This window comes from Podarcis erhardii (genome assembly GCF_964252035.2).
Source record: "Podarcis erhardii genome assembly, chromosome: 5".
In the NCBI taxonomy this organism is placed as follows: Eukaryota; Metazoa; Chordata; class Lepidosauria; order Squamata; family Lacertidae; genus Podarcis; species Podarcis erhardii.
The window spans coordinates 35,510,731-35,537,645 of NC_138509.1; the positions used below are offsets into that span (position 1 = coordinate 35,510,731).

Genomic DNA, 26,915 nt, shown 5'->3' on the forward strand with positions numbered 1-26,915 from the left:
GCATTATGTATTAAACTGGTTATACCGGACTTTTTAATGAGAATACGTCAAAATAATGAAAGCAAATTAACATCGTGGGAAACTATTTATATGAACTTTAGATGTGAGTATTTCTTTACATCTGTGCATGGAGAGTTGATTGGCCTTTTTCGGTCCTCATTTTGTCTTTTGGGACAATGAATTTTTTTAAGGCATTGGAGATTTTTAGGTTTCTGTTCCTCTTGTAGCTCTCCAGAGCCCAAATATTATAGTCAGTATATACATTTAATAATTTGTATTTGTATTTGTACTTGGATTTGGATTTGTTTTTGGCATCCGTCTGTCTTAGGAGACAATTTAAGAGCGCACTTTCAGGAGTGAAGTCAAACTGTTGGAGAGTTAAAGCACCTGCTGTGGCTGTAGAGACAGATACAGGAGAGACATGCTTTATCACAGGTAAGGCAGATGAAGGCGTTCGATTCTGTTGCAGCAGATGCACTGTGGTTTTTCTTCTCTCTGTGCTTCTCTAATTCTCATTTTTTCATCTGGTCACTGCTGTGGATACATGGCATGACTGTCTGTCTCCAGGATTTGTAGGGGGCAGCTATTGCCTGGTTTAAAACACAAACCCTTTATGTCAAGTAAAACAGAAATAAAGATAATAGGGGAAAATAAATATGGCTTTGTAAATGAAGATTTGGACAATAGTTGTGTTACATGTGATTATTACCAATAATGTGTTATATTTAATTAAGCCCTGAAGAAAATTCCCTTCTCTATCACAGCAGAATGCACCTTAATATTCACTTCTCTGAAAAATGTGAGTTTTTATATAGTGGCAGTTCACATTTCTCTGCTTTTCTGTAAAGTTTTCATTCTTCAGTTACTTGGAATAAAGGGCATTACTGTTATTTTGAATCTAGTGGAAATGTCAGTCACCTGCTGAACCTTAATTCTAACATGCGTAAGCATAAGCATTCATGGACTGAAACCCTTTCTTTATAGATTGGTAAATTTATAAAGGGCATGCCGACTGGAAGGTCGGCAGTTTGAATCCCCGCAATGGGGTGAGCTCCCATTGTTCAGTGCCAGCTCCCGCCAACCTAGCAGTTCGAAAGAACATCAAAGTGCAAGTAGATAAATAGGTACCTCTCCAGTGAGAAGGTAAACAATGTTTCCTTCACTGCATCTTCACTCTCAATTAGATCATCCCAAAATGATTTTTTAAAATTCCTTCACTTTCAGGAAACTATGTTGGGAAAACAAGAAAGGTGGAAGTTGCCTTGGGGGCAATTAAAATGCAAAAAGAAGTGCATGCTCCCTGAGCAGAGGAGAGTGGAGCTCTAGCTGCTTGTGATCCGAGCAAACTGCATCTGTGAATGAAGCCTAAGACTGCCCTGTCACACGACTGGCTCATGTTCAGCAGCTTTTCAACAAAAAAGTAGATCCATTTCATCACTAAAAGAAAAAAGGTTTCTCTAAAATAATCCGTTTTTCAGGTGTTCCAGGATGTGGCTGCTGGTCATCATGATGGTTGTACAAGGCACTGTGAATCCAGTAGAATCCAAGAGCAAAACAGAAGTGAATCCTGAAGTATATATGAATATTGTAAGTTAAGCTCTTGAGACAAAGCAGCACTATAGCAGTGTTAGTGATAGTTTGCCCTGGCTCACACGTTTGGTAGGGATGCAGTGGTGGAAAGTGGCAGCAAATCTTCCTACCTTGCAGGTGGCTGTCACAGTGAACTGGGCCATCTACATAAGTGCCTGACTATGTGAGCCCCCAATTAAACTGATTCTTTCTCTCTCTTTCATTGGGGAAAATTCACATATTTTGACTTAATAGGATCAGAAGGGCCCAGTTCATGGTGAATCTGCAGTATTCTGGTGCCTTCCCTGACCAAACAGGGAAACTTGGGCCATGTTATTTTTATTCAAGAGTACTGAAGAACTGTCAGCAATGTCCAATATGCATAAAATATAAAGTTTATACACATTGAAGTCTGCAAATGAAAACTTTTACATAAGTTTTCTCTCTCTTCAAATTAGAGAGGCAAGAGAGGTTTGTCTCTAGGTAAATGCGGCTAGGAGAGTGTTTAGGCTAACCGATGACTCATTCTGAAAACCAAGAGATCTTTCATAGGAGGAAGGTCAAACTTGAGAACCCAGTGTCCACGCTGATGAACATGCAAATTGCTTAGCATCTATCTATGGGACCAGAGACAGGAAAGTTTATTGAACTGTATTAAAGACCCAAAAGAAGGCAGAACCACATTGATTGCTGGTTTAACAGCAATGTGCTGCTTTGCATTTTGTAATGTTTATTTGGAACTATTTCAAGATTGTTTCCAGTAAAGCTTTGGAACTCATTTTTTTGTGTTGGAAAGCAAATTCTCATAGCTCTTTGTTTCTTAGAAATGGCTGAGTCCCCCCCCCCCCAAAGACTTTCTACATCCAAAGAGATTTCAGAATATGCTATGACAGAAGGCCTCTTCAAGTGTTTCGCCTGAACATGCAAGTGCAAAATGTGTGCCTGAAGATGGTGCCGCAGCTCTCCACTTCTGGCTTCCCTGTGTTGAGCAGGTCTGAGTGGAACTTACTTACAACTGGCTTACCAGCTTCCTCGCTGTTTGGCACTCTGTGTTATCAGGGGTCACTTTTGTGAAGAAGCTTCTAAACATGTTTATCCAAGTGCCCCTGCTAGCCCCTTCTGGCATGACAACCTCTCTGGAAGCACATGATTTGTTTCATTAGATATATATTGCTCTATACTTTAAAATGTTTCAGAGCAATTTCGCTCTATAAGACGCACCAGACCATAAGATGCACCTAGTTTTTGGAGGAGGAAAACAAGAAAAAAAATATTCTGAATCTCAGAAGCCAGAACAGCAAGAAGGATCGCTGCGCAGTGAAAGCAGCAATCCCTCTTGCTGTTCTGGCTTCTGGGATAGCTGTGCAGCCTGCATTCGCTCCATAAGACGCACACACATTTCCCCTTACTTTTTAGGAGGGAAAAAGTGAGACTTATAGAGCAAAAAAATATGGTACACTGTACCTCATATTAAAACAAGATCTTTATTTTTTGAGCTATGACTCTCTGTTTGCTGCTCCTCATTTGCTGGTCTTCATTCACTTGGAAGATGCCTTCTCACCCCCCCCCCCCATATGTGAATACAAAGAGTGGAAAAATACATACAGTGGAGCCTTGGTTCTTGAACGGCTTAGTTGGTGAACAAATTGGCCCCCAAACACCAAAAACCTGGAAATAAGTGCTCCAGTTTTTGAACGTTTTTCAGAAGCCGAACGTGCAGGAAGTGCAAGTGCAGGAAGCTCTTGCAGCCAATCGGAAGCCGCACCTTGTTTTTTGAACGGTTTTGGGAGTCGAATGAACTTCTGGAACAGATTAGGTTCGAGAACCAAGGTTCCACTGTATTTGTTCCCATGAACAATTCAACAGACGAAACTCGACTCATAGTAAAGTCAGGACAAAATTCATTTTCTCACACCAATGTTAGGGTTTTCTAATTCCTGCAGAGTGAAAAAATCCGGTACTGGGGATATCCTTCTGAAGAATACGAAGTTATTACAAAGGATGGCTACTTCCTGAGCCTGAACAGAATTCCAGGAGGTAAACTTGAGGATGAAAGTCCTCTTGCACAATAGCCTTCTTCTTTTCTCCTCAAAGAGCACAGTTTGGGCCAATAAGGAAAAAGCACCACCAATGTAGAGTGCAACAACACTGTTACTGGCACAGGCCTTCAGTCTCTACAACTGCCTCATCAGGGCAAGGCCTACCGAAAAGAGCTGCTGTGCTTATTAGACCTGGCACTCCTGAGCTGATCCTGTTTCTTCTAATAAAGCGTTAACGTCACTCCTTGCGATTAATTGCTGGTTCCCTCTGGCTCCCTCCTGACAGTGCGCTTGGTACCGTCTTAAACAGGCAGCCCGGAGGACCAGCAGTGCAGGACAGACTGACAGACAACCAGTTAGGATGCCCTCCTGTGAGCGATTGGCTAGAATGTTGATAAAGGTCATGAGACTATGAATTGTGATTGATGTGCAATGCCAAATGAAACAACCATGTAATGCAGATGTGACTAAAATTACATCTGCTGTAATTTCCTCTTCTGTAAAGCTGCTAAAACTATTTATGAGATGGGGGAAAGCTGCTGAGGGCACTCTGATTTGGATCCAATAATTTTAGGGTGGATATGCATGTATACACTCTCTCTCTCTCTCTCTCTCTCTCTCTCTCTCTCTCTCTCTCTCTGTCATACACAGTGCCAGTTGTCTTCCATTCCATGAAAAGAAAACCTAGGACTCTTTGAAACTAGCCTCCTCATTTACATACAAAACATTTTAGCCACTGTACGCTGCACTCTTAGTATGAGCATTATGAGTAGCATTATAGAGGTTTAAACTTCTGAAGCTTTTTCATTTTCCAGGCTTAAAGGCCACTATATTGCTGATTCATGGTTTGGACTTGGAAGGCAGCGACTGGATAGCAAATACGCCTCATCAGAGCCTGGGTTTCATACTAGCAGATGCCGGATATGATGTCTGGATTGGAAACAACAGAGGAAACTCTTGGTCGAGAAGACACAAAAACCTTACCATTGAAGAAGAAGCATTTTGGGATTTCAGGTAAGTTCAGAAAAGACTGGAATTCAGCACTCAATGGATTGTTGCGTTTTTCTCCCTTTGAAGATCTCCCCTGTGTGAAATAACTCAACAAGGTATACTTGATGATGTGTAAGTGTAATCAATATGAGATAAAGTTTAATAATTTTATATATGTGCAAAATGTTTTTCAATAGTTCACAAGGACATACGCATTGAACACACTCTGGAAATGAAAGAAAACTCAGCTCAGTGCATCTACACTAACTGGAAATACATCTCGAGAATTTTAGAGAAAGTATCCCAGAAATAATTGAGGGTGGCAGGATTGATTGAGGGTGGGTTAATGAATATTGGGTCAAAGGTCAGAAGAACCCCAGCTCTATCATGGCACTGTCTCAATCCAAGTTGCATCTCCCACAGGTGACTTTGAAGACAGACTCCTGGTCCTGAATAGTTTGATCCTAAGCATATTTACTCAGAAGTAGTGATGGGTGAACTACTCTTGACTTGATTCAGAATTCGGCTGAGCAAAAGAGCTTGACATTTTTTTGGAGGGAATGCCCCTCTGAAAACTCTCACACTGCTAATGATGTCACTAGACATGTGATGAGGTCAGTGATGGTATAAATGGATACTTACCTCCTGGCAGACTTACTCCAGGACTGTAACCATAAACTGTTTTCACTCAGCCTGAAACCAAATGTTCCTGGAAAATATTCTCTTTCTACATATTTATCGGAAGATCATTTAATCTTCTTCGCTAAAATAGCCAGTGCATGTAAGCATAGCATAGCACACACACTTAATTATTACGGATGTCTCCTGACTTGCAGTTTTCATGAAATGGGCATCTATGACCTTCCTGCCATGACAGACTTTATTCTGCAGAAAACCGGACGGGATAAAATCTACTGTGGTGGCCACGCTCAGGGATCCACCGTAGGTATGTGAAGGATAAAAGTTGGCATTTAGCTGTGAAAAAGACATGTGTAGTCTGTGACTGCATTATTTGCTCTCTCCCCCCACACTCAGGGGCAGTAGAAATGCAGGGGAATACATGTCAGGTGTGTTTTATCCAAGAATCAGATTAACTGAAAAGGCTGAGTGCTGAACTTCATCCTGGCTGATTGGAGAATGCAAATATCGGCCCTGTCATCACATTCACTGTTGCACAACACCCACCTATTGCATTGTTTAACCTACTTGTACTCTGAGACTCAAAATGACTTGCTGTGAAGAGGTCCAGACATAAAGGTGGTTTGTATATAGACTGCAGGGCCTTAGCAATATTTCTAGTTTTGCCATTTACCTTCTTTTCTTTCATCTGCATAACAGGTAAGGTACACACCAATCAACAGTACTAGGCATCTAGAGTCTAGAAAACTGCCCAATCTAATTCGATATACACACAGGTTGACAATTTAAATTACTGATTTGGTTACAAGTTTTTGACTGTAAATACTGATTTGCTTTGCACACCATCCCCTCCCCATTAAAAGAATGCTAAATGGAATTTATCATCTTTTCCTCCCAGCTTTTGTTGCATTTTCTGTAATCCCTCAAATGTCTGAAAAAATAAAGATGTTTTTTGCCATGGGGCCTGCATACACGCTCCACTTCAGTATAAGTCCCATTATACGAGTGCTGCGTATGCCTAACACATTGTTCAAGGTATGTGTAAAAGGGTGATTTTCTTATTATCATGTAGGGTTTACAAGATCAGTAATGTCAAGTGTTCTTATCCAAGTTTTATAGGAAAATAAAAATAAACAAGCAAGGCTAGCTTTTGTAGGGGAAAATAAAACTAAATTCATTTACTTTTTGTCATAGATGCAATCTCTGGAGCACCGGGTGCCAAGGCACCCACAAAATGTTCTCTGTGGGTGCCCTGCCAGGCAACCCAATGTTTTGCATGCTGTGGTGGGTCGCTCTGTCATGCCCTCCCACGGCGGGGGCGATGTATGACATCATGCGCGTGTGCTGGGCACTATCAGTGTTGGGTGGAACCTGATATTCCTGCCTCAGTTGCCTCAGTTTCCAAATGTTTTGGAACTTGAACGGTCTTCCAGAATGGATTACGTTCAAGAACCGAAGTACCACTGTATTCTGGGCACACTGTCTCTGCCTCTGGAGGCGGAACAGAGCAGGAAGCTTGACAGAGAAATAGTGGGACCATGAAAATAGCAGGGTGCAAAGGATCCGCTCATCTCCCCTCTACACGCACACATTGGAATGATGTTAAGGGGAAAGCATACGAGTATAAAAATGGGCCACAACTTTATTTAATTTACAGGGAACTGTAATAAGCAGAAGTTGTCTAACTCCACCCCTGCAGCAGGGCAAGAGCTAAGAGGACACATCTCCCACTGTCTAGCTTACATAGCACCATACAATTGTGGAGTTGGAAGGGACTTCCAATGGTCATCTAGTCCAACCCACTGCAATGCAGGAGAGTCCACAACCTCCTGAGGGAGACTGTTCCAATGTTGAACATGGGCAACTGCCTTCCATCCTGACTCCAAGGACCAGATCAGTCAATTGGCTGATATCTCGTTCTTACCTGCTTATCTTAAAGTATGTCAATGACATATCTGACTGCCTCGTCTCATCTTAGCTTAGAGGTGTTGTTGCCAGCAGGGCCCAAGAGTAGTTCCCCTCCCACATTCCTTTGAGCCAACTGGCTGTGAGAGGGTGATTGGCTAAACAACTCTTCAGCATTAAGATGCCTCGGGCCATTTAGGGCCTAGCTCTAAACCCTTCATTGTCCACACCGAACCTGCCAGAAGAGGGAGCTAGATCAGATTTCACTTTCTTACCCATCCGCATGGAGGAGAATACATAGAATGAGTTGAGTCATCATCAAAGCATGGGTAATTTGTTGTGAGTTGTTTTGGAAGCCTTCACAACTGAAAGCTGGCCTATAAATATAGCAGAATCATAGAGATAGAAGGGACCCTGAGTGTCACCAACCCAACCCCTGCAATGCAGGAATTAAGTAAATAAAATTAGTAATTATGTAAATAATGCATTTGATCAAGTCAGGACAGCAAAATCTGTAATCCTGGTTAAAATTATAATATGAACATCTGTTGCTGTATTAGGAAATATACTGGTTCACCATGTAAAGAGTCTCTGGATTTTTACAGATTATATTTGGCACGAAAGAATTCTGCCTGCTGAGTCCCAAACTCAAAGAAATTTTGGCTCAAAAGTGCAGCTGCCGACCAGTTGATGTAATCTGCAAACAAGCTCTTTTACTTATCAGTGGATTCAACGAGAAAAATTTAAATGCGGTATTTATGTGTGCTTGATAAATATCCCTCCTACTATACACTTTTCTATTCACACTGCTCAAATAGGCTTAATTCAAGCAATAAAAATACTTAATATGAAAAGCATCAGGAAAACTCTCCAGCACAAATAATAAAATTGATTATTTTGGGTGCTTGATTTCAAAGTAAAGAAGTTACAAAGTCGAGCTTGAGGTGTACGCATTTTAACCTGCTGGAAAATAAGACCACTTTCAAGAGTTTGTCTGACGTGGCTCCTGCAAAGCCAAAGGTTGTTTATGTCACGGCCTCTGAATCACTGTGAACTCTAAGTTAAGAACGACGGACTTATGACTTCTTAAAGGGGTGCCAGTTACCTATCTATACATGTGTTCCTTGAGCCATCAGCAATACACTTGAGCAACTAATACAATAGCACGTGGCTGCTTTGGATCAGCACAGCACTTATCCCTCCTTAGCTTATCCCAGGAAGCCATGCTACACATGCACACAAGACTATGTCTCCATACACACCAAAACTTTAAAGCTCATTCAAAGCAAGCACCAAAGAACCTGGGAGCTGTAGTTTAAGGGTGCTGGAAATTGCAGTTCTAGGGGGATGGTCTTTGTATGGTCTTTCAGAGCCTGGTATGCACACAGCTGCAGACACTGTTTCTTGCAGCTTGTGCTGCAAAAACCTCTGAAGTGGAAGGAGATTTAAATGCACCTTTTCTTTCAGAGCCGAACTGATGTGTACACATCAATATTCCCGGATTATACTTCTGTGAAAAATTTAATCCACTGGAGTTCCCGCCGGGCTCCCGAGGCTTGCGGATAGCAGCCAGTTCTGGGGGCTGGGGTCGGGGGAAGCTCAGGTTTTCCCCGCCCCACCCCCGTGCCTGGGGGGGGAATAAATTTTTTTCTTTATTCCCCCCCCCAAAAAAAAACTAGGTGCGCCCTATAGGGCAAAAAATACAGTAGCTCTTATTTCCGCCTCTCCTCTAACCCCCTTCTACCCATTCAATTCATCCTCTATTAAAAACCATTTCTTATGAGGCAATAAAGGTAAAGGTACCCCAGCCCGTACGGGCCAGTCTTGACAGACTCTAGGGTTGTGCGCTCATCTCACTCTATAGGCCGGGAGTCAGCGCTGTCCGCAGACACTTCTGGGTCACGTGGCCAGCGTGACGAAGCTGCTCTGGCGAGCCAGAGCCGCACACAGAAACGCCGTTTACCTTCCCGCTAGTAAGCGGTCCCTATTTATCTACTTGCACCCGGGGGTGCTTTCGAAATGCTAGGTTGGCAGGCACTGGGACCGAGCAACGGGAGCGCACCCTGTCGCGGGGATTTGAACTGCCAACCATGCGATCGGCAAGTCCTAGGCGCTGAGGTTTTACCCACAGCGCCACCTGCGTCCTACAGCTCCACCCACCTCCTTATGAGGTAATAATCAATATTTATATTTATGGACATATTTTTAGCTGATTTTGTGCCCCCCATCGCCTGCGCCCCTGGTGGGGGCTCACCTCACCACCCCTAGCTATGGCCCTGGACAGAGCTGTGTGTTTCATGCAGCCTACTCTGCACCCTCAAGCTCACCTCCTACCCTCATGTGTAGTGGAGGGTATTGGCCTGTTGCCAGTTTGAAGGCTTTTGTCTACAAAGGGGACCATCTTGTCTTTTGCTTCTGGTAGCAAAATGTGTTGGGCTAGCCCTGAAATTCATCAGCACTAGAAGGCTAGAGTACACTTTCCAGTTGACTTCTATATCAGTTATCAGCTTCTGAGAATCAGTCCACCAACATTGGTGAGTACACAACTTTTTTTTATGAAACAAGGACATGTTGTTTTAATTTTTAGGTTTTTAAATAAATTGCATTATAAGAATTTAGAGTGGATTTTTTTCCCCAGGGTCTTGCATACTGCTGCATTGTGGAATTTATTTATTTATTGCAAATTGGACCTGCACAGTAATATACAGTATGCTGCATGGTAACTCCAACTTTTTATTAAGGTTTAATTGGAAACCCAGAGAGCTGTTATTTTTTTGTTAATTAGAAGCAACCTCCCCCATATTTTTTAGGAAGGTCTAAGTGTTACGAAAAAGGAGCAATGCCGCAGCGAGCTGCAGCTGGCTGGAAAGCCAAACAGGATGTTGATGTTTGGGACTGTACCGTGGGAGCAAAGGGACAGTCTATTCACTGTACTGAGCACCGGATGTTAGCTCAGTGTGTCATCTGACCTGTACTGGATGTACAGGGGTGGAGTCTCTCTCTCTGCTGTTGGTGTTTGGAGAGTGCAGACGTGTTTCTCTGTACTGCTGCATAGACAGAAATAAAGGCATGTAAATACATTTCTGTCTGTCTCTTTCCCCCTCCTGGGGAAGACAGGGAGGAGGGAAGAGTGGTGTGTTCTTCTCACGTTTGAGGAGGATCGCCGATAGAGACCTCGCCTGCATCCTGCCGGGAGTCGCAGACAGGGAGGTCAACAAGTAATCCAAGCCGGGTGCCTGGAGAATGGCAAATTCCTCTGACAAGGCTTGAGATTACAACACTAGGTCCATGCACAAGGAGAAGACTCTTCAAGGTCCAAACACATATGGGCAAACCATTTGGAATGCAGCTTCTTTCAACAATGTTTCAAGACAATAGCATCTGTGTTCATGTGAGCTAATACTTTTTATAGAAATGTTGCAAAGGCATAAAAGATTGAGTCATTGCATATGCTATGGCTTTTGGCAATAGATTGGACATAGTTTAATTTTTTTGCATACAAATATTAAGGAAATATTGTTGTTGTTTAGTCATTTAGTCCTGTCTCACTCTTTGTGACCCCATGGACCAGAGCACGCCAGGCACTCCTGTCTTCCACCACCTCCCGCAGCTTGGTCAAACTCATGCTGGTAGCCTCGAGAACACTGTCCAACCATCTCTTCCTCTGTCATCCCCTTCTTCTTGTGCCCACAATCTTTCCAAACATCAGGGTCTTTTCCAGGGATTCTTCTCTTCTCATGAGGTGGCCAAAGTATTGGAGCCTCAGCTACAGGATCTGTCCTTCAAGTGAGCACTCAGGGCTGATTTCCTTCAGAATGGATAGGTTTGATCTTCTTGTATTCCATGGGACTCTCAAGAGTCTCCTCCAGCACAAGTTCATCTAAATCTTGACTTCATTTGTTTATCTGTAGATTTGATTTTCATAAACCTAGGCTGATATTTCTTGTAGAAAACTTTCAGGGACACATTTTTATATACTGCTTAATCTACAAAAAGCTCCAAGGGGTTTAAAATAAAAAAATAGAAATCTTATTTTAAAAATACAAGTAAAACAAAACATTAAAAAGAAACAGGTATGAAATCTAGCAACATATAAATTATATCACTTTTAAGCCAAATATACATAAGGCAATGAGAGATTAACATGCATCTGAAAGACACACGTTTGTGCATTTGTGCACAGTGCTGAACTCAGAAAGGAATGAAAATGCCACCAGAAATGTCACGTTAAAGGCGGAATGGGGGCAGTGCAGTACAGAATGGGACATTCTTATATGCACTGTGCTGACATGTATGGGGCCCGGGAACAGAACCCCAGCATGAAATGCATGCAGACTGCAATAGAATTACATGTTTGGGTAGGTCTGCTTAAGCCAAGAGGGTGGAACTCAACATTGTGGTATGGCGGACTTTCCAACTGCTCAAGCATTTCAGCTTGCCAGAGGGAACAATACCCCCTATCTTCTCTCCCTGTGTACTGTACTTGGGCTTCCCTGAACCCCCACACCCCCCATGCCAATTTTGGAGAAGGACAGAGGGTCAAAATCCCCATTGCACAAGTGGAAGGTTTGGTTTTTTGCATGGTTTCTGCCAACAGTGCCTGTAAGGTTAATACCACCCAGAATTTTTAGCAGGCTCTGAAAACAATACGCTGAAGGTGTTTGCCTAATATCAATGAACAGGATGTTCTAGAATATAAATGCTGGCAAACAGAAACCTTGCAACCATGGAATGAACATACATGGTGCTTGTAAACTGTGCTCCCCAGCTGTTAATGTTAAACCTTGAATTTGACCTGGAAATACATCAGCAGCCAGTGCAAATCTTTGAGCTGGGGTGTAACACGTGGACTCATTCTCATTCTTGTTTGGCAGCATTCTGCATTACATGTCGTTTCTGCATCAAGTAGAAGGCCCCACACAGAGTACATTGCAGTCATCCAGTCATGAAGTTACCAGTGCCTGAACTTCTGTGGCCAAGCTATCTCCGTCCACAAATGACTCTAGATGTTATAACAGCTGAAGTCAATGAAAAGCTTTCCTAGTCACCATATCACCTGGATCTCCAGTGATAAGCCACACCCAGAAGCACCCTCAGGCTACGTAGCTGTTCCTTCAGAATAACTGGCCGATTTCTCAGACACATGAACTCCTGTCTTGCTCACAGTGCCCTCATCTTTCCAGATTCAAGCTCAGTTTATTTCCCCTCACTGGCCCACATCTGAACAAGAGCACTACAGAAGATGTGAATTGTTATTTAATGATATACACATTAAACACCACCGGGACTTGAAGTAGAACTTGCTACTTCAGAGTACACTGGATGTTCATGGGACAATCAGAGAAAACATCATGTGTGAATACACTCCCAGATTGCAATTCTATGCTTAGGTTCTAGGGAGAAAGCCTGATAAAACTCTGTGGACTGGGTTCTGAGTCAGCCAATAGTCTGCTACCTTAAACAGGTACATTTGATAAGATCATCCCACTGTTAGGTACAACACACACACCAGAAGCTGTACACATAATGAAAAAGAAAGATGCTGTGCCGAGTAAATGAGCAGGGCTGGATGACTTGAGGTGTTTATGAAGGAAACTTTCAGGTTTCCTTTTGCATTCATCAGAAACACTCACCTGAAGGTGCATCAACACCTGCTCTTCTATTTGGGCAGGTGTGTGTGAAATGAGAACAGTGGAAGGAATGAAAGTATCGTTCATGTGAGTTCTGCATTGGATTACTCAAAATGCTAGGTGTATGAAATCTAATCCCAAGACTTCTTTTGAGATCTAAAACTATCAGAGTCCATATTTAAACAACAAACAGTCTTGTAGTCTCTTAAAGACTTAACAAACATAGACTTTCATGGACAAAAATATTCTTCATGAGATGCATGAAATGTTGTCCCGAGTGGCTTGGAATAAATAATAAATTATTATTATTATTATTGCAGGTACGTATATGCATGCTTTCTGCATGTGATTATATGAAAGCAGGGTCAGAGGGGAATTAAAGTACAGAAAGTGCCAATTATGTTCTTAACAATAATAATTCTGATTTGCAAAGTTTTTGATGACATTCATACTGGCTTTTTTTTTGCCAAATACTTACTCCTTAGTATTTCAGATGCAAGGATTCAGTTAGCATGCTTCCACACAAATTTTCTTTTCTTTTTTACATGGTTAGATCTGTGTATGTGTGTGAGAGAGAGACCTACTGCTTTTTTTCTGCAGGGACACAGGGGTATGCATGCCCCTAAACATTTTGTGATTAAGTTTGGCCTCATTGAGGGGCAGTATTTCAATTTGAGTAGGAAAGTAAACAATTTTTTTTTGGAAAAAAGCCCATTTAATTATACACCCCCTTCTCTGCATCCATAGTCTAAATCTGTATGATCTAATAAACATTGTAGCTCTTGATTTTATTGACTGCACAAACTGACCCAATATATGAGCGTTTCCATTGGGTATGGGGGGGGGGAGCCCTCCAAACATAACATAACATAAAAACAACTCCTGATACTAAAATGGCATATTATTTTGAAGCAGCAAAGAAGTGTTTTCTGCCTGCGAATGTTGAACATATGTAAACTTCTACTATCACAGCTTATTTTACAACTGCCGCAAAAACAAAATGTTGGTAAAGGTAAAGTTGGCATAGCCAACTAGGTTTGCTCTACACTCAGGTACTCTTTCAATACTACAAATGGTCCATGCAAGTTACACACATCACTGGTATTAACTCTGTTCTCTCCAGTTTTGAATGGCACAAGTGATTTTTTTTAATAGATAAAAAACCCTCTTCCCGCCTCTCTTTCCCCTTCCTAGGTATTCAGAAGCACACTGCCTCTGACTGTGCTGAATGCTTCTGGCATTAAGAAGCATTCTGACTTATTTTTCTTTTTAAACAGGATCTAGGTGCCATATGCTCTGAAATAGGGCTGGAAGTGACCCTTTGAGAGATGATGCATGATGACATACCCATTGAAATTAGGGAAGCACATCTGCTTTGCTGTTTTCAGTGCCTGTTAAAAAACAACAACCCATTATTTAAGCACCACTACCCAGACATACATTGTAACATGTAATTTCATTTTATTACATTTTATTTTTTGAAATTTTGAAAAATCAACTTGTTTTTAATATCTGATTTCAACAGTGTTTTAATAGATATTTTATATTACTCTTTGTAAACTGCTTTGAGGTTTTGAAGACTCAGCCATATAAAAACTCTCTTAAATAAGTAAGCTCAGTAAACCTTTCCCCTATATTATCTAAAATATCCAGTTGTTCTGCAGGTTCTCAAGGATGTGGCTACTGCTTATCATGACGGCAGTACATGGAGCAGTGAGCTCAGAAGACTCGAATCCTGAACAGTTTATGAATATTGTAAGTAAGTTGAATATTGTATGAATATTGTATGATTTTTTTGATTTTTTTTTTTAAAGCTGAGTAGCAGCAGGGAGTCAGTAGTGGGGATGGTGAGGCAAAAGACCCTGGGCCAAAGCATGCATGCATATTGTATAAAGGTGCAAAGCCCTTCTTTTGCACCCTGTGAAACATAAATGCGCAGTTTTTAAAAAACTGGGCAACTGAGCACCGTCCACCCATGACTCCTGAGCCTCCCCCGATCTCCTGCCCCCTTCCTCCTTTGTTTTGACTGATTGGGGTAGGCTTGAGAGTCATAGGCAGGCAGCTGTTGCCCAGTTGTTGTTTTTAAAAAACTCTGCACATTTATGTTTCACAGGGTGCAAAAGAAGGGCTTTGCACCTTGCCTGGCAGAGAAACCACACACCTTGTGCCCCTTCTGGCCAGCGCCCACCTGCCTGTGACTCCCAAGCCTCCCCCAATCTGGCAAATAAAATGGGGAAGGGGGCAGGAGATGTGCACCGCTGGATGTCCCTGGTTCCCCTTTGGCAGTGGTGGGCAGCAGCGAACAGCTTCTGAAGCCAGGCAGAGCCAACTGCATTACCAGGCTGGCTCTGGGCTACTGAGGTTTCCCAGGGACAGATTTTCAAATCTGGGGAAATTCTGGGGATGGAATTTGTTTGGGGACAGATCTGCAAATCTGGGGGCCCTCCTCAGGAACTGGGGACGTCTGGTAACCCTTCCTTATGCACACGCTCTACTCATAAAAGCATGTCAGCATAATTTGCAATACAATTTGTCCACAACGTGAACAGTAGTCCCTCAGATTGGAAACTTGCCTGGTCTTCAACTTAGAAAAGTTGAAGACTGAGAACATGCCAGAGCTCAAGCAGTGTTCCAAGATGGGTGGCAGCCTGAGGCTTGCCTGAACACAGCAAAAGAAGCCCAGTTGTAATTACTTCTTGATGCTGGCAAAGCTTCTGTAAGTTTGATGTTATCTGCTGGCAATGGGTGTGTAGCTCTGGCGCTGGGTATGTGGCTCTGGCATAGCTATCCTCCTGCCTGTGAAAGGATTGGTCCAGAAAGCACTCAGACAGGGGGGAGTCAATGTAGTACTCTCCAAATCATGTTAGACTACAACTCCCACTATCCATGCTGGCTGGGGCTGATGGGAGTTGGAGTCCAGCAACAACTAGAGCGTATCCCACGGGCCAGTCTTGCAGTGGAGCATCTGCATTGTTTTGGAAGCCATTTTAAAATGAACCACCCCTGAGGAGTGGAAAAAACATATATTGGCATATTACTGTGGTGTATTGGTCCTCTTGGCTTGCTGTATCAGGAACTATCTACGTAAGTCATTTCTCAAGTACTGCGCTTTTAGTTTCTGTTCTATTGACAAGCAGCAAACGATTGCATGGTTTCCTCCTCAAATAAACTGTATTAAAGTTGCTTTTGTTTTTGCATCCTCTGTGTAATCTCCACTTTGTACTTTCCAGGGATCTTTTTGTTTTCACCTTTCTTTGTGCTGCCTTTCCCCCCAAGGGGTTGCTGATAAACTTTGCAGGTATTGGCTCATTCTTCCCCAAATATCCAAAGAGATACAAATACAAATCTTCACTCTCGTACATTGCTCTCCTGGGCCATTCTGATCATGTCAGGAAGGATCCATGCTTAATGCTTGGAAATGAGCCTTTAGGCGAAAACTTTCGGCTTCTAGCAATTACTTTTAAACCTCTACTGGTGGAGGAAATGGTCTAACATGTGGCTTTGTATCCTTACAGAGTCAGATAATCCAGTACTGGGGATATCCTTCGGAAGAGTATGAGGTCCTTACAGAAGACGGCTATTATTTGAGCCTGAACAGGATCCCAGGGGGTACAGAAAGCTCATGAGACCCAATGTCTCAAGGACTCTGTTGTGACTCATTTCATTGTACAGTAATGACCACTAACATGAAGTCTGGTCTGGGAAAGAAACATGGGGAGGAATGTACTCTTCTGATCTTTCCAGCAGTGTAAACATTTCTTTTCTTTTTTTAATTTTTTTTTTCAAAGTGTCAAAAATAAAGCACAGGGGTTTTTTTTTCACACACACACACACACACACACCACTATTTTTTTTAATTTAAAAAAACCCCATAATCAAATCCTTACGTTTATGGGGTTCCCTGAACTCTTCCCTTGGCTTCCAAAGTTCTTTCTCTTTTAACTGCATCTAATTAACTTATTCCAATTTGTTATACTTCATTTTTATCCTTTGTTGTTTTAAATTACAAGTGTTATGTAAATCCTACTACTATTTTAAAACTTTTACAGTGTTCTTTGATATATTCAATAAAATTGTGCCATTCTCTGCTAAATTTGTTATCCTCTTGGTGCCTGATCTTCCTGGTTAGCCTTTCCATCTCCGCATAATCCATCATCTTCAATTTCCATTCTTCTTTCAATGGGGCTCTTTCTTCTTTCCATCCCTGGGCATATAATATTCTTGTCACTGCTGACGCTTACATAAACAATACTTTCTTATCTTTTGGTAATTCTTCTCTTACTAAACCTAATAAAAAAACCTCGGGTTTTTTTTATTAAAAGTTATTTTGAACATTTTTTCCAGGTCCCTATAAATCATTTCCCAGAAGTCCTTAGCTACTTTACACGTCCACCACATATGATGGAATGTGTCCTCTTTAACTTTACACTTCCAACATATGTTAGTCGTGCTCTTATACATTTTTGCAAGTCTTGTAGGAGTCAAATACCATCTATACATCCTTTTCATGAAATTCTCTTTTAGCTCACAGCAAGTAGTAAATTTTAGGTCCTTATTCCATAACTTCTCAGCAACGTAAACATTTCTAATTGCTAGACAGAGCAATTTTTCCTCCCTCCCTCCCTTCCTCCCTGTGTGCTTTTCTTGAGGTTCTCCACAGATGATTTTGGGAAGGCACAGAGTGTTGGTGTGGGGAAAGCCCCATTATGTTAATGGGATGCCTTGAGCTGGCTTATGCAAGCACGCTGGGTTAGTTGAATCCAGCCCAAATGCTCTATCTACAGTTGTGAGCAGGAAGAGAGCCTGATGGCTAGAATACCTGATGGTGCAGCATACCTCCTTCAGTGAACACTGATTTGCTCTACCTCTATTAACTCTGTGTGGTGCAATGGTTAGAGCTTTGGCCCAAGACTAGGTAGACCCAGGTACAAATCCCCAATCGACCAATAAGCTTCCTGGGTGACTTTCTCTTACCCTAAACAACTTCATTGAATTGTTGTGATTCTAATACGAATGTGGGAGGTGGGACTTTTCACAGTGCCTAGAGCTCTTCAGAAAAAAGGTGGCATATAAAAGTTATAAAGAAATAGATAGCTGCTTCAGGAGGAAGTGGTATATAATTCCTCCATAGTATTTGTGGGCAGCAAAACTAGGGAAACAAATATTTTTTCCAGAAGGACTAAAATTGTCTATTTATTAGGCGCTCCAAAAAAGGAAGAAAGAAAGACAAGACAAGACAAGACAAGACAAGACAAGAGGAAAAAACCAACAACAGATCAAATGTTCTTTCCTGAGAATTTTTGGGTTAGCTCTTTTTAAGAAAAAGAAAGAAAGGGGGTTTAGGTTTCAAGGTTCAGTTCCAATGTTTCTGCATGTAATATTGGGACTTTAGCTTCCCACCTGAACAGGAACTGGAGCCTATCTTCCTTGCATCCAAACCCAACATTTAGACCCAAGCCTACTGCTCCATGTTGGATTAAGTTTTAATATTGTATCTTGTGTTGTGTTTTGGAGGTACTAATCAGTCAGTCACTCAGCCAATCAATCAATCAATCAATCAATCAATCAATGTCTTTTTTACTTCCAGGCTCCAAATCATCTATACTGCTGTTGCACTGTTTGACCATGGAAGGCAGCGTCTGGGTCACAAATCTGCCGCATCAGAGCCTGGGCTTCATATTAGCAGATGCTGGATATGATGTTTGGATTGGAAACAACAGAGGAAACTCCTGGTCTAGAAGACACCAAAACCTTTCAATTGAAGAAGCAGCATTCTGGGATTTTAGGTAAGTTTATTTGGTGTGTAATCACTGGAATTCACCATTCAATGAGATTTATTCTTTTGCAGCTGAGTGACTGGAATTTGGCATTCAATGTTATTTTGTAGTTCAAGCATGCTCACCCTTGCCTACTTTATTATGCATTGAATAGACTTGATGAAGGCTAATGTCGGGCTATATTCAGCCATTAAAGTAATTCTATATGTGTGCTAAATGGTTTTTAGTTCTTATCCAGGCCATAAAATTTATAGACACATCCATGAAATGATTTCACTGCAATCCCTTCATTGGCAGTCTGATTTTATGGTCCAGGAAAAGTTTTACCATCTGACTTTGCTGTGATTCTGTAAACAGAAACCTTCTTCGTAGTAAATGTGCTCATGGTTTTAGTGTTAATTTGTTGTATCGCAGCCTGGGCACAGCTGGCCCTAGTAAGTTTCTCTTTCCCCTCATCTTGTCCTCTAATTTTAGGTATTTGATGGTAAATTCTGCTTAATCTTCCCTTTTGTTCCTTAAATATGCTTAGTAGCGCTTTCTAGAGAAAGAGCTTATGCTTGTAACCAAAGATTATGAGTGCACTTAATTCTCATTTACTTTGTTTTGTGGTTTTCAGTTTTCATGAGATGGGCATCTATGACCTTCCTGCCATGGCAGACTTCATTCTGCAGAAAACTGGACAGAAGAACATCTATTATGTCTGCCGTTCTCAAGGATGCTCTGTGGGTATGACAACTATAAACCTTGGCATGCACTCTATAGAGGGCCAGTTTGGCATGGGATGGTCCAATGTTGAACTAGTTCTTGGTCATATGCAGAATTCGGATAAAGGCATAAAAACCACGTCATTTTTTTGAATGCACCAGGTATCTACTGTAGATGGCACCAGATATCTACTGAAGTTTTTGTTATCCAAGAACCTGTGATATGTTTGCTGTCTTTATAAGAAACATAGTACTCTTTGGATATTTATTTGAATGCACGAAAGGGGGAGTGGGATTGTGTGTTCCTGATTTTTCAATAAGCCTTTTATAGAGCCTGAAAGTGTATGTGTGGGGAACATTTTCTACATAATTGGGAAGTGTGAGTTTTCAGGGGCATGATTACATTAAGAGAGTCTTCCATGCGGGCTTAACAAATATTTCTAACTGATGTAGAAATGAGGAGAACTGAATTTAAGATTGGAAAAATGAGAATCTGAGAGTAAATAAATTTGATATATAGGATAGAGGGCTTTCCAACTCTGCCCATGTATCTATTCATCTGACATAAAGCCTATGTCATTTTGTTGCAATGGTAGTAATTATGTCATTTAGTGAGGTTCCAATTCCATCCTGGGCTCTTTCCTATAAAATAGCTTTGTATATTGCATGTAGTCTAACTCTTCCATTTTGAAAAAGAATTGTGCCACATGAAATGAATGTTAATTTTGCTCAACTATGTTTTAAAGTAAGAGTCTGCCTATAAATGCTGCATTACTTAAATTCAAAACTAAGGGATGCGAAACTGAATCTCCATTTCCCCCCTCTCTAGCTTTTGTGGCATTTTCTATATTACCCCAAATGGCTGAAAAAATTAAGATGTTTTTTGCCCTGGCCCCTTCCTATACATTGCAGTACACTATCAGCATCCCACTACAAATCATACGCTTTCCAGCAGCACTGGTGAAGGTATGTGTGCAATCATTATCTTTTCACAATTTTCATAAGCTCTAATTGACATTATGACATAATGGGAGATGTCTAATTTTATGGCTCAAGCCCAGTTTTTTTTTGTAGGTAAATTAGCTGGAAAAACATGGGTTTTTTGGGGGGAGGATTAATTAATAATTTAGATTCCAACACCCTTAAATTTTCAGACATACATGCAATTTGTTTTTCACTAAAATGTTATTATGGCTATCAAATGACAGAAAAGAAAGCACGAAGGATAAACTATTTTTAAAGAAGTACCCTCTTGAGACTGGATATATAGAGTCCAAATTAAGAAGACCAAGGATCATAACACAGAAGACCAGACAAGATGTTTTGGCTCACCTTATAAGGATATAAAAAAGGGAAAGCCTGGAGGAGAATTAATAGAGTTGTGGAAATGGCAGGAGTGTCTGGTCTACTGTGTGGTCTGGTGTCATTGAGCTTCTGTCACAACATTAGTGTCACTGCATTTTACCAAGATGTGCAAGACAAGCAATGGCAAGGTTTGAGCTTCATGGATATATTAGGAGAGCCAACCCACACAGTGCAAACTAAATCAGTCAGTCAAATCAACTTGCAACCAACCTTTCTGAAGTTAAAACCTATAGAGAGCCATGGTCTTGACTTTATCCTTATTTAACTGCTCCTTGGATTTTTCAAAAATAAAAAGAAATAAAATCAGTGCAATAAATCATTTGGAAGATACGTATAATATTTCCACCTTTTAAAGAATAACTTATAAATTATATTAATCCAATAGATTCATCTTTTTTTCCATGTTTTTTAATGCGATAACTTTGCAATTTTTATATTTGGCGATTAAAACCTTTTTACAAATCAGCAACAAAAAAACACTTAATATGAACCAGCTACAGGGACATTTAAACTGCCCCATTTAAGAAATGCTACTGAGAGATTGGGATTATGAAGTATCTCTGGCTTTTTGCAGGCTATATTTGGCATAAAGGAATTTTGTCTGCTGAGTCCGAAACTGAAAGCCCTTCTGGCCCGAAAGTGCAGCCACCACCCAGTAGATGAGCTCTGCAAACAAGCTCTTTTTCTTGTCAGTGGATTCAATGAAAAAAATCTAAATGCGGTATGTCTCTTCATTTATTTATGACTGGGGTGTATGGAGTGTTAAAGGAGAGGTAGTACTTCTGTTTCCCTGCTCCTGCCAACCTAGCAGTTTGAAAGCACGTCAAAGTGCAAGTAGATAAATGGGTACTGCTCTGGACGGAAGGTAAACGGCATTTCCGTGCGCTGCTCTGGTTCACCAGAAGCGGCTTAGTTCTGCTGGCCACATGACCCGGAAGCTGTATGCCAGCTCCCTCGGCCAATAAAGCGAGATGAATGCTGCAACCCCAGAGTCAGGCACAACTGGACCTAATGGTCAGGGGTCCCTTTACCTTTACCTTTAGTACTTCTGTTGGGGGACACGTCGTGCTCCTTCTGGGGTAGTTTGTACACCATTGGTCCCCCCACCATACAGTCAGCTTTCACCTGGCCAGCTAAACCAGGTGAGGGTAAGCAAAGGGTCTCAAACCTTTGGTTAGTTAGAGATTTCCCCTGCATGCATAGACAGGCTGTGGCAGACTGAGTGCACAAGACCAGTATTGGGTCCAATGCTCAAGAAGGCAGTTTCTGCACATGCTGAAGAGGGAAGTGAGGGGCAGATGGGGCTTGTCAAATGTAAGAAGGGGCTCTGCAGGCCCACAAGCAAAGATGGGGGAGACCCTGGCCGAATCAAGACTCCATATAACATCAGGGAGCTCTGGACATGTCACTGAATGGGCAGGTGGGTGGTGGTGGGCACAGACAACAGGTGCGTCCAGGGTTGGGAAAATAGGCCAGATAGCCATGATCCAACTCCTTGCAGCACATAAGGGCTATTCATTTGAAGGGTTGTTCATAGGTATCTGAATCATAAAATCCTAGAACTGTGGAGTTCAGGCAGCCAGCTGGTTCACACAACTCATTCATGATGTACCAGTTGCTATGAACTGCATGTCAGGGTTTCCTCAGCATCAGTTTTGCACTTCAGAAAAACATGTAATAACATATATCTGCTTTTAGCCTCTGCCAACAGTCCAGTACAAAGAGTTTTTGTTAAGTGAAATGACTTCTAAGTTTACCATTCCCTTACAGAGTCGGACTGATGTATATGTATCACGATTCCCAGATTATACCTCTGTGAAAAATATGATCCACTGGGGCCAGGTAGAGATACCAAGATCTCCCTTCTCTCTCTCATTTTCTCTCTGTTGAATGTTGTCTGCCTTATAAAAACTTAGATAATTTTTGAATAGAAGGGAGCCAGAATATACTGTAGCTGAGTTTCCAGTGTAAAATGACACATATAAAAAAAACCTGTGAAAAACGTTTTGAAAAATGTATTGAATTTTACATAAGCTCACCATCGTCATCTAGTGACAAATTTGTATAATGCACTTAAAACAAACTTTTAATGTTATATTTGCAGCTGTATAGCTGAGTCCCCAATTTTGCAGTGGCAAAACCAGAACCTGCAAGCCATTGTAACCCAGAAACTGCCTAAATTGGCCTTACCATGAGTTAAAGTGAAGCTGTCAACTTAGGTGGTAGGTGCTGGAGGTGCAGCAGCAGAGGCCCACCTCATATTTAAGCCAGTGGCCCTCTCCTAGGCCTGTGCCCCCGTAGCAGTAATGCTTGCTTATTGCTAAACTGGGCGGTATGGAAGTCTTGCCTATTTACTTTCTCCCAACACATCAAAGAGAACACCATTAAGAAAGGTCCTTGGCTGAGTGAGCAGGAAAAGAGGCAGCTACTAGCCTGGCCCACAGCATTTGTTTGAGTGGGAAGTGTGCAAGAATCAAGCAAAGTGCTGGAGGAGAGAGCTGTGTGGGCTGTGTGGGCTGCCTTGTGGCCCTTAAGCTAGCCTGCTGCCCTCACATGCAGCATAAGTTGCTCTCCATTGCTAGAGTTCCAGCAAGATTCAACTGCCAGTGCGATCACCATCGTTCTACCTGCCTTGCTCCACCCTCCAGCCCTAGGAGTCCTCATAAGGGAGCTGTGCTTAGAGGAAGAACTGTGAGGGGAGAGACTTCATCAGGCAAGGCCTCCTTCCACCTGCCTTGCCCCACCCTCCAGTCTCTGCTTCTCAATTTGTATTGTATTATTTTATGCACTGTGGCTTGCCATTGTTTTTATTGATGATAGTTTAGAAATTATTTATTGTAATTGTTAAGGGTGGGTTTTTGTTTAATTTTTATATGCTGATATTTAATATTCTATACTATTCTAATGGATTGTTGAATATTACTTTATTCGATATAAGTTGCTTATTTCAAAGTTATGTTTTATTATCACATTTTTTGTGTTGGCTTAGATTGTTATAAGGTGTTATAAGGTGTACATTCTTTGTTTCTTCAGCTTGTAAACCGCCTTGGGTATAGTAAAATAGAAAGGTGGTATACAAATTAAATGTTAAATGAAATGAAAGTGAAAGATACTCTCAGTGAGTGCCCTCTCCTAACAACTTCCTCTTGGGTTAGCTTTGCTTGTTGTTCAATTTTGTTGGCAGGTTGTATGCTCACCTATCTATTGTTCTCTTTTGTTTTATAGACAGCTATGGCAGGTCAATTCAGATATTTTGACTATTGCTCAAAGAACATAGATATATACAACCAGGTAGGAATTTGCTGGATTTTTGTGTTGCCTGCAAAGGGGATTAAAAGTGAGGGTGTGTACAAAGGGGCAGTTTAAATTGGATTTGATGCATCCCTTTTGTGCATTTTTTGTGCATCATCCACACAACACCATCCTTGTTCAAGTAGCAGTCCACACTTCCCTCAAATTACTTCTGATTTTCACAACTTATTGATAATCCAATAAAAGAACCCAATTTAAAATCACTTGGTTTTACTTTGGTGAAAGTTTGTTGTGTGCAATTTCACAGATTATTTTTTTTAAGCTGCAGATGTGTGCATGTATCTAGGTGATATTCAATCTATCTGTCTCTTCTTAGACAACTCCTCCCTTGTACAGAATTGAAGAGATCACCATCCCAACAGCGATGTGGAGTGGAGGACAGGACTGGGTTTCGCAGCCCAAGGAAATTGCAGAATTGCGGCCTCGAATTACTAATCTCATTCATGACACAGAGTTCCCTAAGTGGAACCACTGGGATTTCATTTGGGGCCTCGATGCTTTTCAGCTGATGTACCCAGAAATACTTGACCTGATGGAGAAGTAGCTGGGAAACTGTTTGGTTATTGTTGCTCTATTAATGGTGAAATCAAGGTGGGATTCTGAGATCCCCACAATCTTCAGAAATAAAGTTTAAATATATGTCACCTCATTTTGATTATTAAATTGGCCTTGCTTGCAAACCTCCTAGACAGCCCTTCTCAAAGGGAGCCAGAAAGGATCGCAATGAAAATCAGCTCCAGAAAGGACTGAAATGAAAATAAGTTTTTTAGACCCAGGCCCAGGTATGAGCACCACTAGGTATTAATGTAAGGAGCAAGGAAGTTTTATTTATTTATTGCATCAGGAAGGTACCGTATGTAGAGTGATACATTATATCCTATTGAATTTCCTGGAAAAAACAGGGGTTTGTTTCAAACAACCTAGACTAGTGTTTGATTTAAATATATAATAGTGTGACAAATATATGTGATAAAACAAGTAAGCTACAACGGTTAGACATTTACAAATGTCTAGTTAGACATTTGAAACGAGTCACTGAGATTTATTGCTTTCTCAGTAAGCTTAAGTACATAGTCAAAATTAAGTTGCATTTGTGTACATAAAAATGCAAGTACATCTCCCTGAACATTCTAAAGTGTGAATAATGAATACATTGTGTTCTGTTTCTGCCAAAATGGAGATGTGAAGCTTTTTGAATTCATGCATCGATTGCACCCAGATCCATTGCCAAAAAGTAAACAAAACACAAAAAAACTTTTGAAGAACACTTGCTTCCTGCTGAATGCAGTCTTCCTGTCTCAAAAAAATCAATTTAACTTTTTATTATCCAAAACAGTTCTATACTCTAAAGTAAAGGAACAGGTTTCCCAACCAACGCACAAAAAATGATGGTTTCATTTGAGGCAGAACACATCAAAACACATTTGCAATGCATGTTTCAGTCCTGAAAATGTGCAGTGATGATCTCTACTCCTGTAGAGTACATCGTACTAGACTAATCATAATTAACCTCTGCTGTGTCTGAGATTAGGGAGCACATTTTTTCATTTGGGGACAATGTGGAGTTATATCCAGGGCGGTGTTGACCCCAAGTGTTTCGTTTCAAAAATTCACAACACTCACAAAAAACCTAAGCAAAAATGACAACACCAACATTTCCCTCTATTCATTTTCATTGGAGAGACTTTGAACTTAAGCTAGGTGAGGGGCTTGTTGGTAGAATATCCACACAACTTTTCTGAAAATACCTAGAACTGCATGTGGCTCACATTCATCTCCCCAGACCCTGGGGACTTGCACAGTCTTCCGTGGGACCTGAAAGGTGACAAAACTGAGTTCCGGTTAGTTCCAGCTGAAAAAAAGGCCTTAAGCTCAAGCTGTTCTTAAGCTCAAATCATTACAAATATACTGCAAATGTGGGCTTGAATTGCAAGATAATGTTAGGAAATTTGTTCCCCACCTGCCTGGTAAAGTCACCTGCACTCCTCTCAAAAAACTTCTGCAGAGGAGAAATGTATAACACATTTGGAATCTGGAATTTATATGTAAAGATTTAAAAATTTAATAAAAAATTGACAAAGGAAACAAAAACTTCTGGCTGCCCTCCTGAACAATGAGGGTAGATTACAGCCATAGTGATATTTTTTTTAATTAAAATTGTATTTCCCGTATTTTTCGCTCTATAAGACACACCAGACCACAAGACGCACCTAGTTTTTGGAGGAGGAAAACAAGAAAAAAAAAATATTCTGAATCTCAGAAGCCAGAACAGCAAGAGGGATTGCTGCTGTTAGGATATTTCCGTTCCACCTTAAGAAGGGAGCAGGTTGTTGTGTCACAGCCTGCGTATTTCCTGTTCACAGGAAGTTTATGTTTGTACATTGCTTTCGTTTTTCTCTTTGTGCCTGAGACATCGAAGCAGGCAGTCATGTTTTTTTCTTTGTTCTGACCAACGCTGAATAAACTTGTAAATATGCTCTCCTGAGTGCATCTTTCGTTGTGCGAACTCTGCTGATAGAGCGTGCACGAGCTCTGGAATGTGGAAAGCCTTTTCCGAGGCTTCGTGTCGCTAATTGACTGATACTGTATCTACGGGAGATTGATGGATCGTCCGGAGGCGGCTTGGGGGCCATGATGGCTTTTGTCTCCCTGGCAGTATCCCAACAGCTGTGCAGTGAAAGCAGCTGTTCTGGCTTCTGTGATAGCTGTGCAGCCTGCATTCGCTCCATAAGACATACACACATTTCCCCTTACCTTTTAGGAGGGAAAAAGTGAGTCTTATAGAGCAAAAAATACTGTAGTTGCCGACAAGACTTATTTGCCTCTAAGTCCTTAAGTCACAACATAGCACCCAGAAATTCAAATAGATTTGCTATGCCTCTTTAGTCAGCTATTATGTTCCAAGCAAATCTGGTCTAATGAATAAGCGCTGCTTCCATTTCATCATTTTTAATGCCACCACACCTGTTGTATAATTAAATGCTG

The 26,915-nt window shown here is 41.3% G+C and overlaps 1 protein-coding gene across 1 annotated transcript; it reads left to right on the forward strand.

Annotated features, from left to right (window-relative positions):
- Positions 1 to 1,510: 1,510 nt before the first annotated feature.
- Positions 1,511 to 24,501, forward strand: LOC309342761 (putative lysosomal acid lipase/cholesteryl ester hydrolase). The gene is made up of 18 exons (XM_081863588.1): positions 1,511 to 1,587; positions 3,513 to 3,606; positions 4,424 to 4,622; positions 5,435 to 5,544; positions 6,136 to 6,272; positions 7,748 to 7,894; positions 8,610 to 8,696; positions 11,911 to 12,047; positions 12,782 to 12,859; positions 14,437 to 14,527; positions 16,288 to 16,381; positions 18,360 to 18,558; positions 19,166 to 19,275; positions 20,083 to 20,219; positions 21,193 to 21,339; positions 22,389 to 22,460; positions 23,844 to 23,909; positions 24,247 to 24,501. Exons 1-18 carry the CDS (start codon positions 1,579 to 1,581, stop codon positions 24,472 to 24,474), a joined length of 2,142 nt encoding a protein of 713 aa, XP_081719714.1. The 5' UTR covers positions 1,511 to 1,578; the 3' UTR covers positions 24,475 to 24,501.
- Positions 24,502 to 26,915: the final 2,414 nt, after the last annotated feature.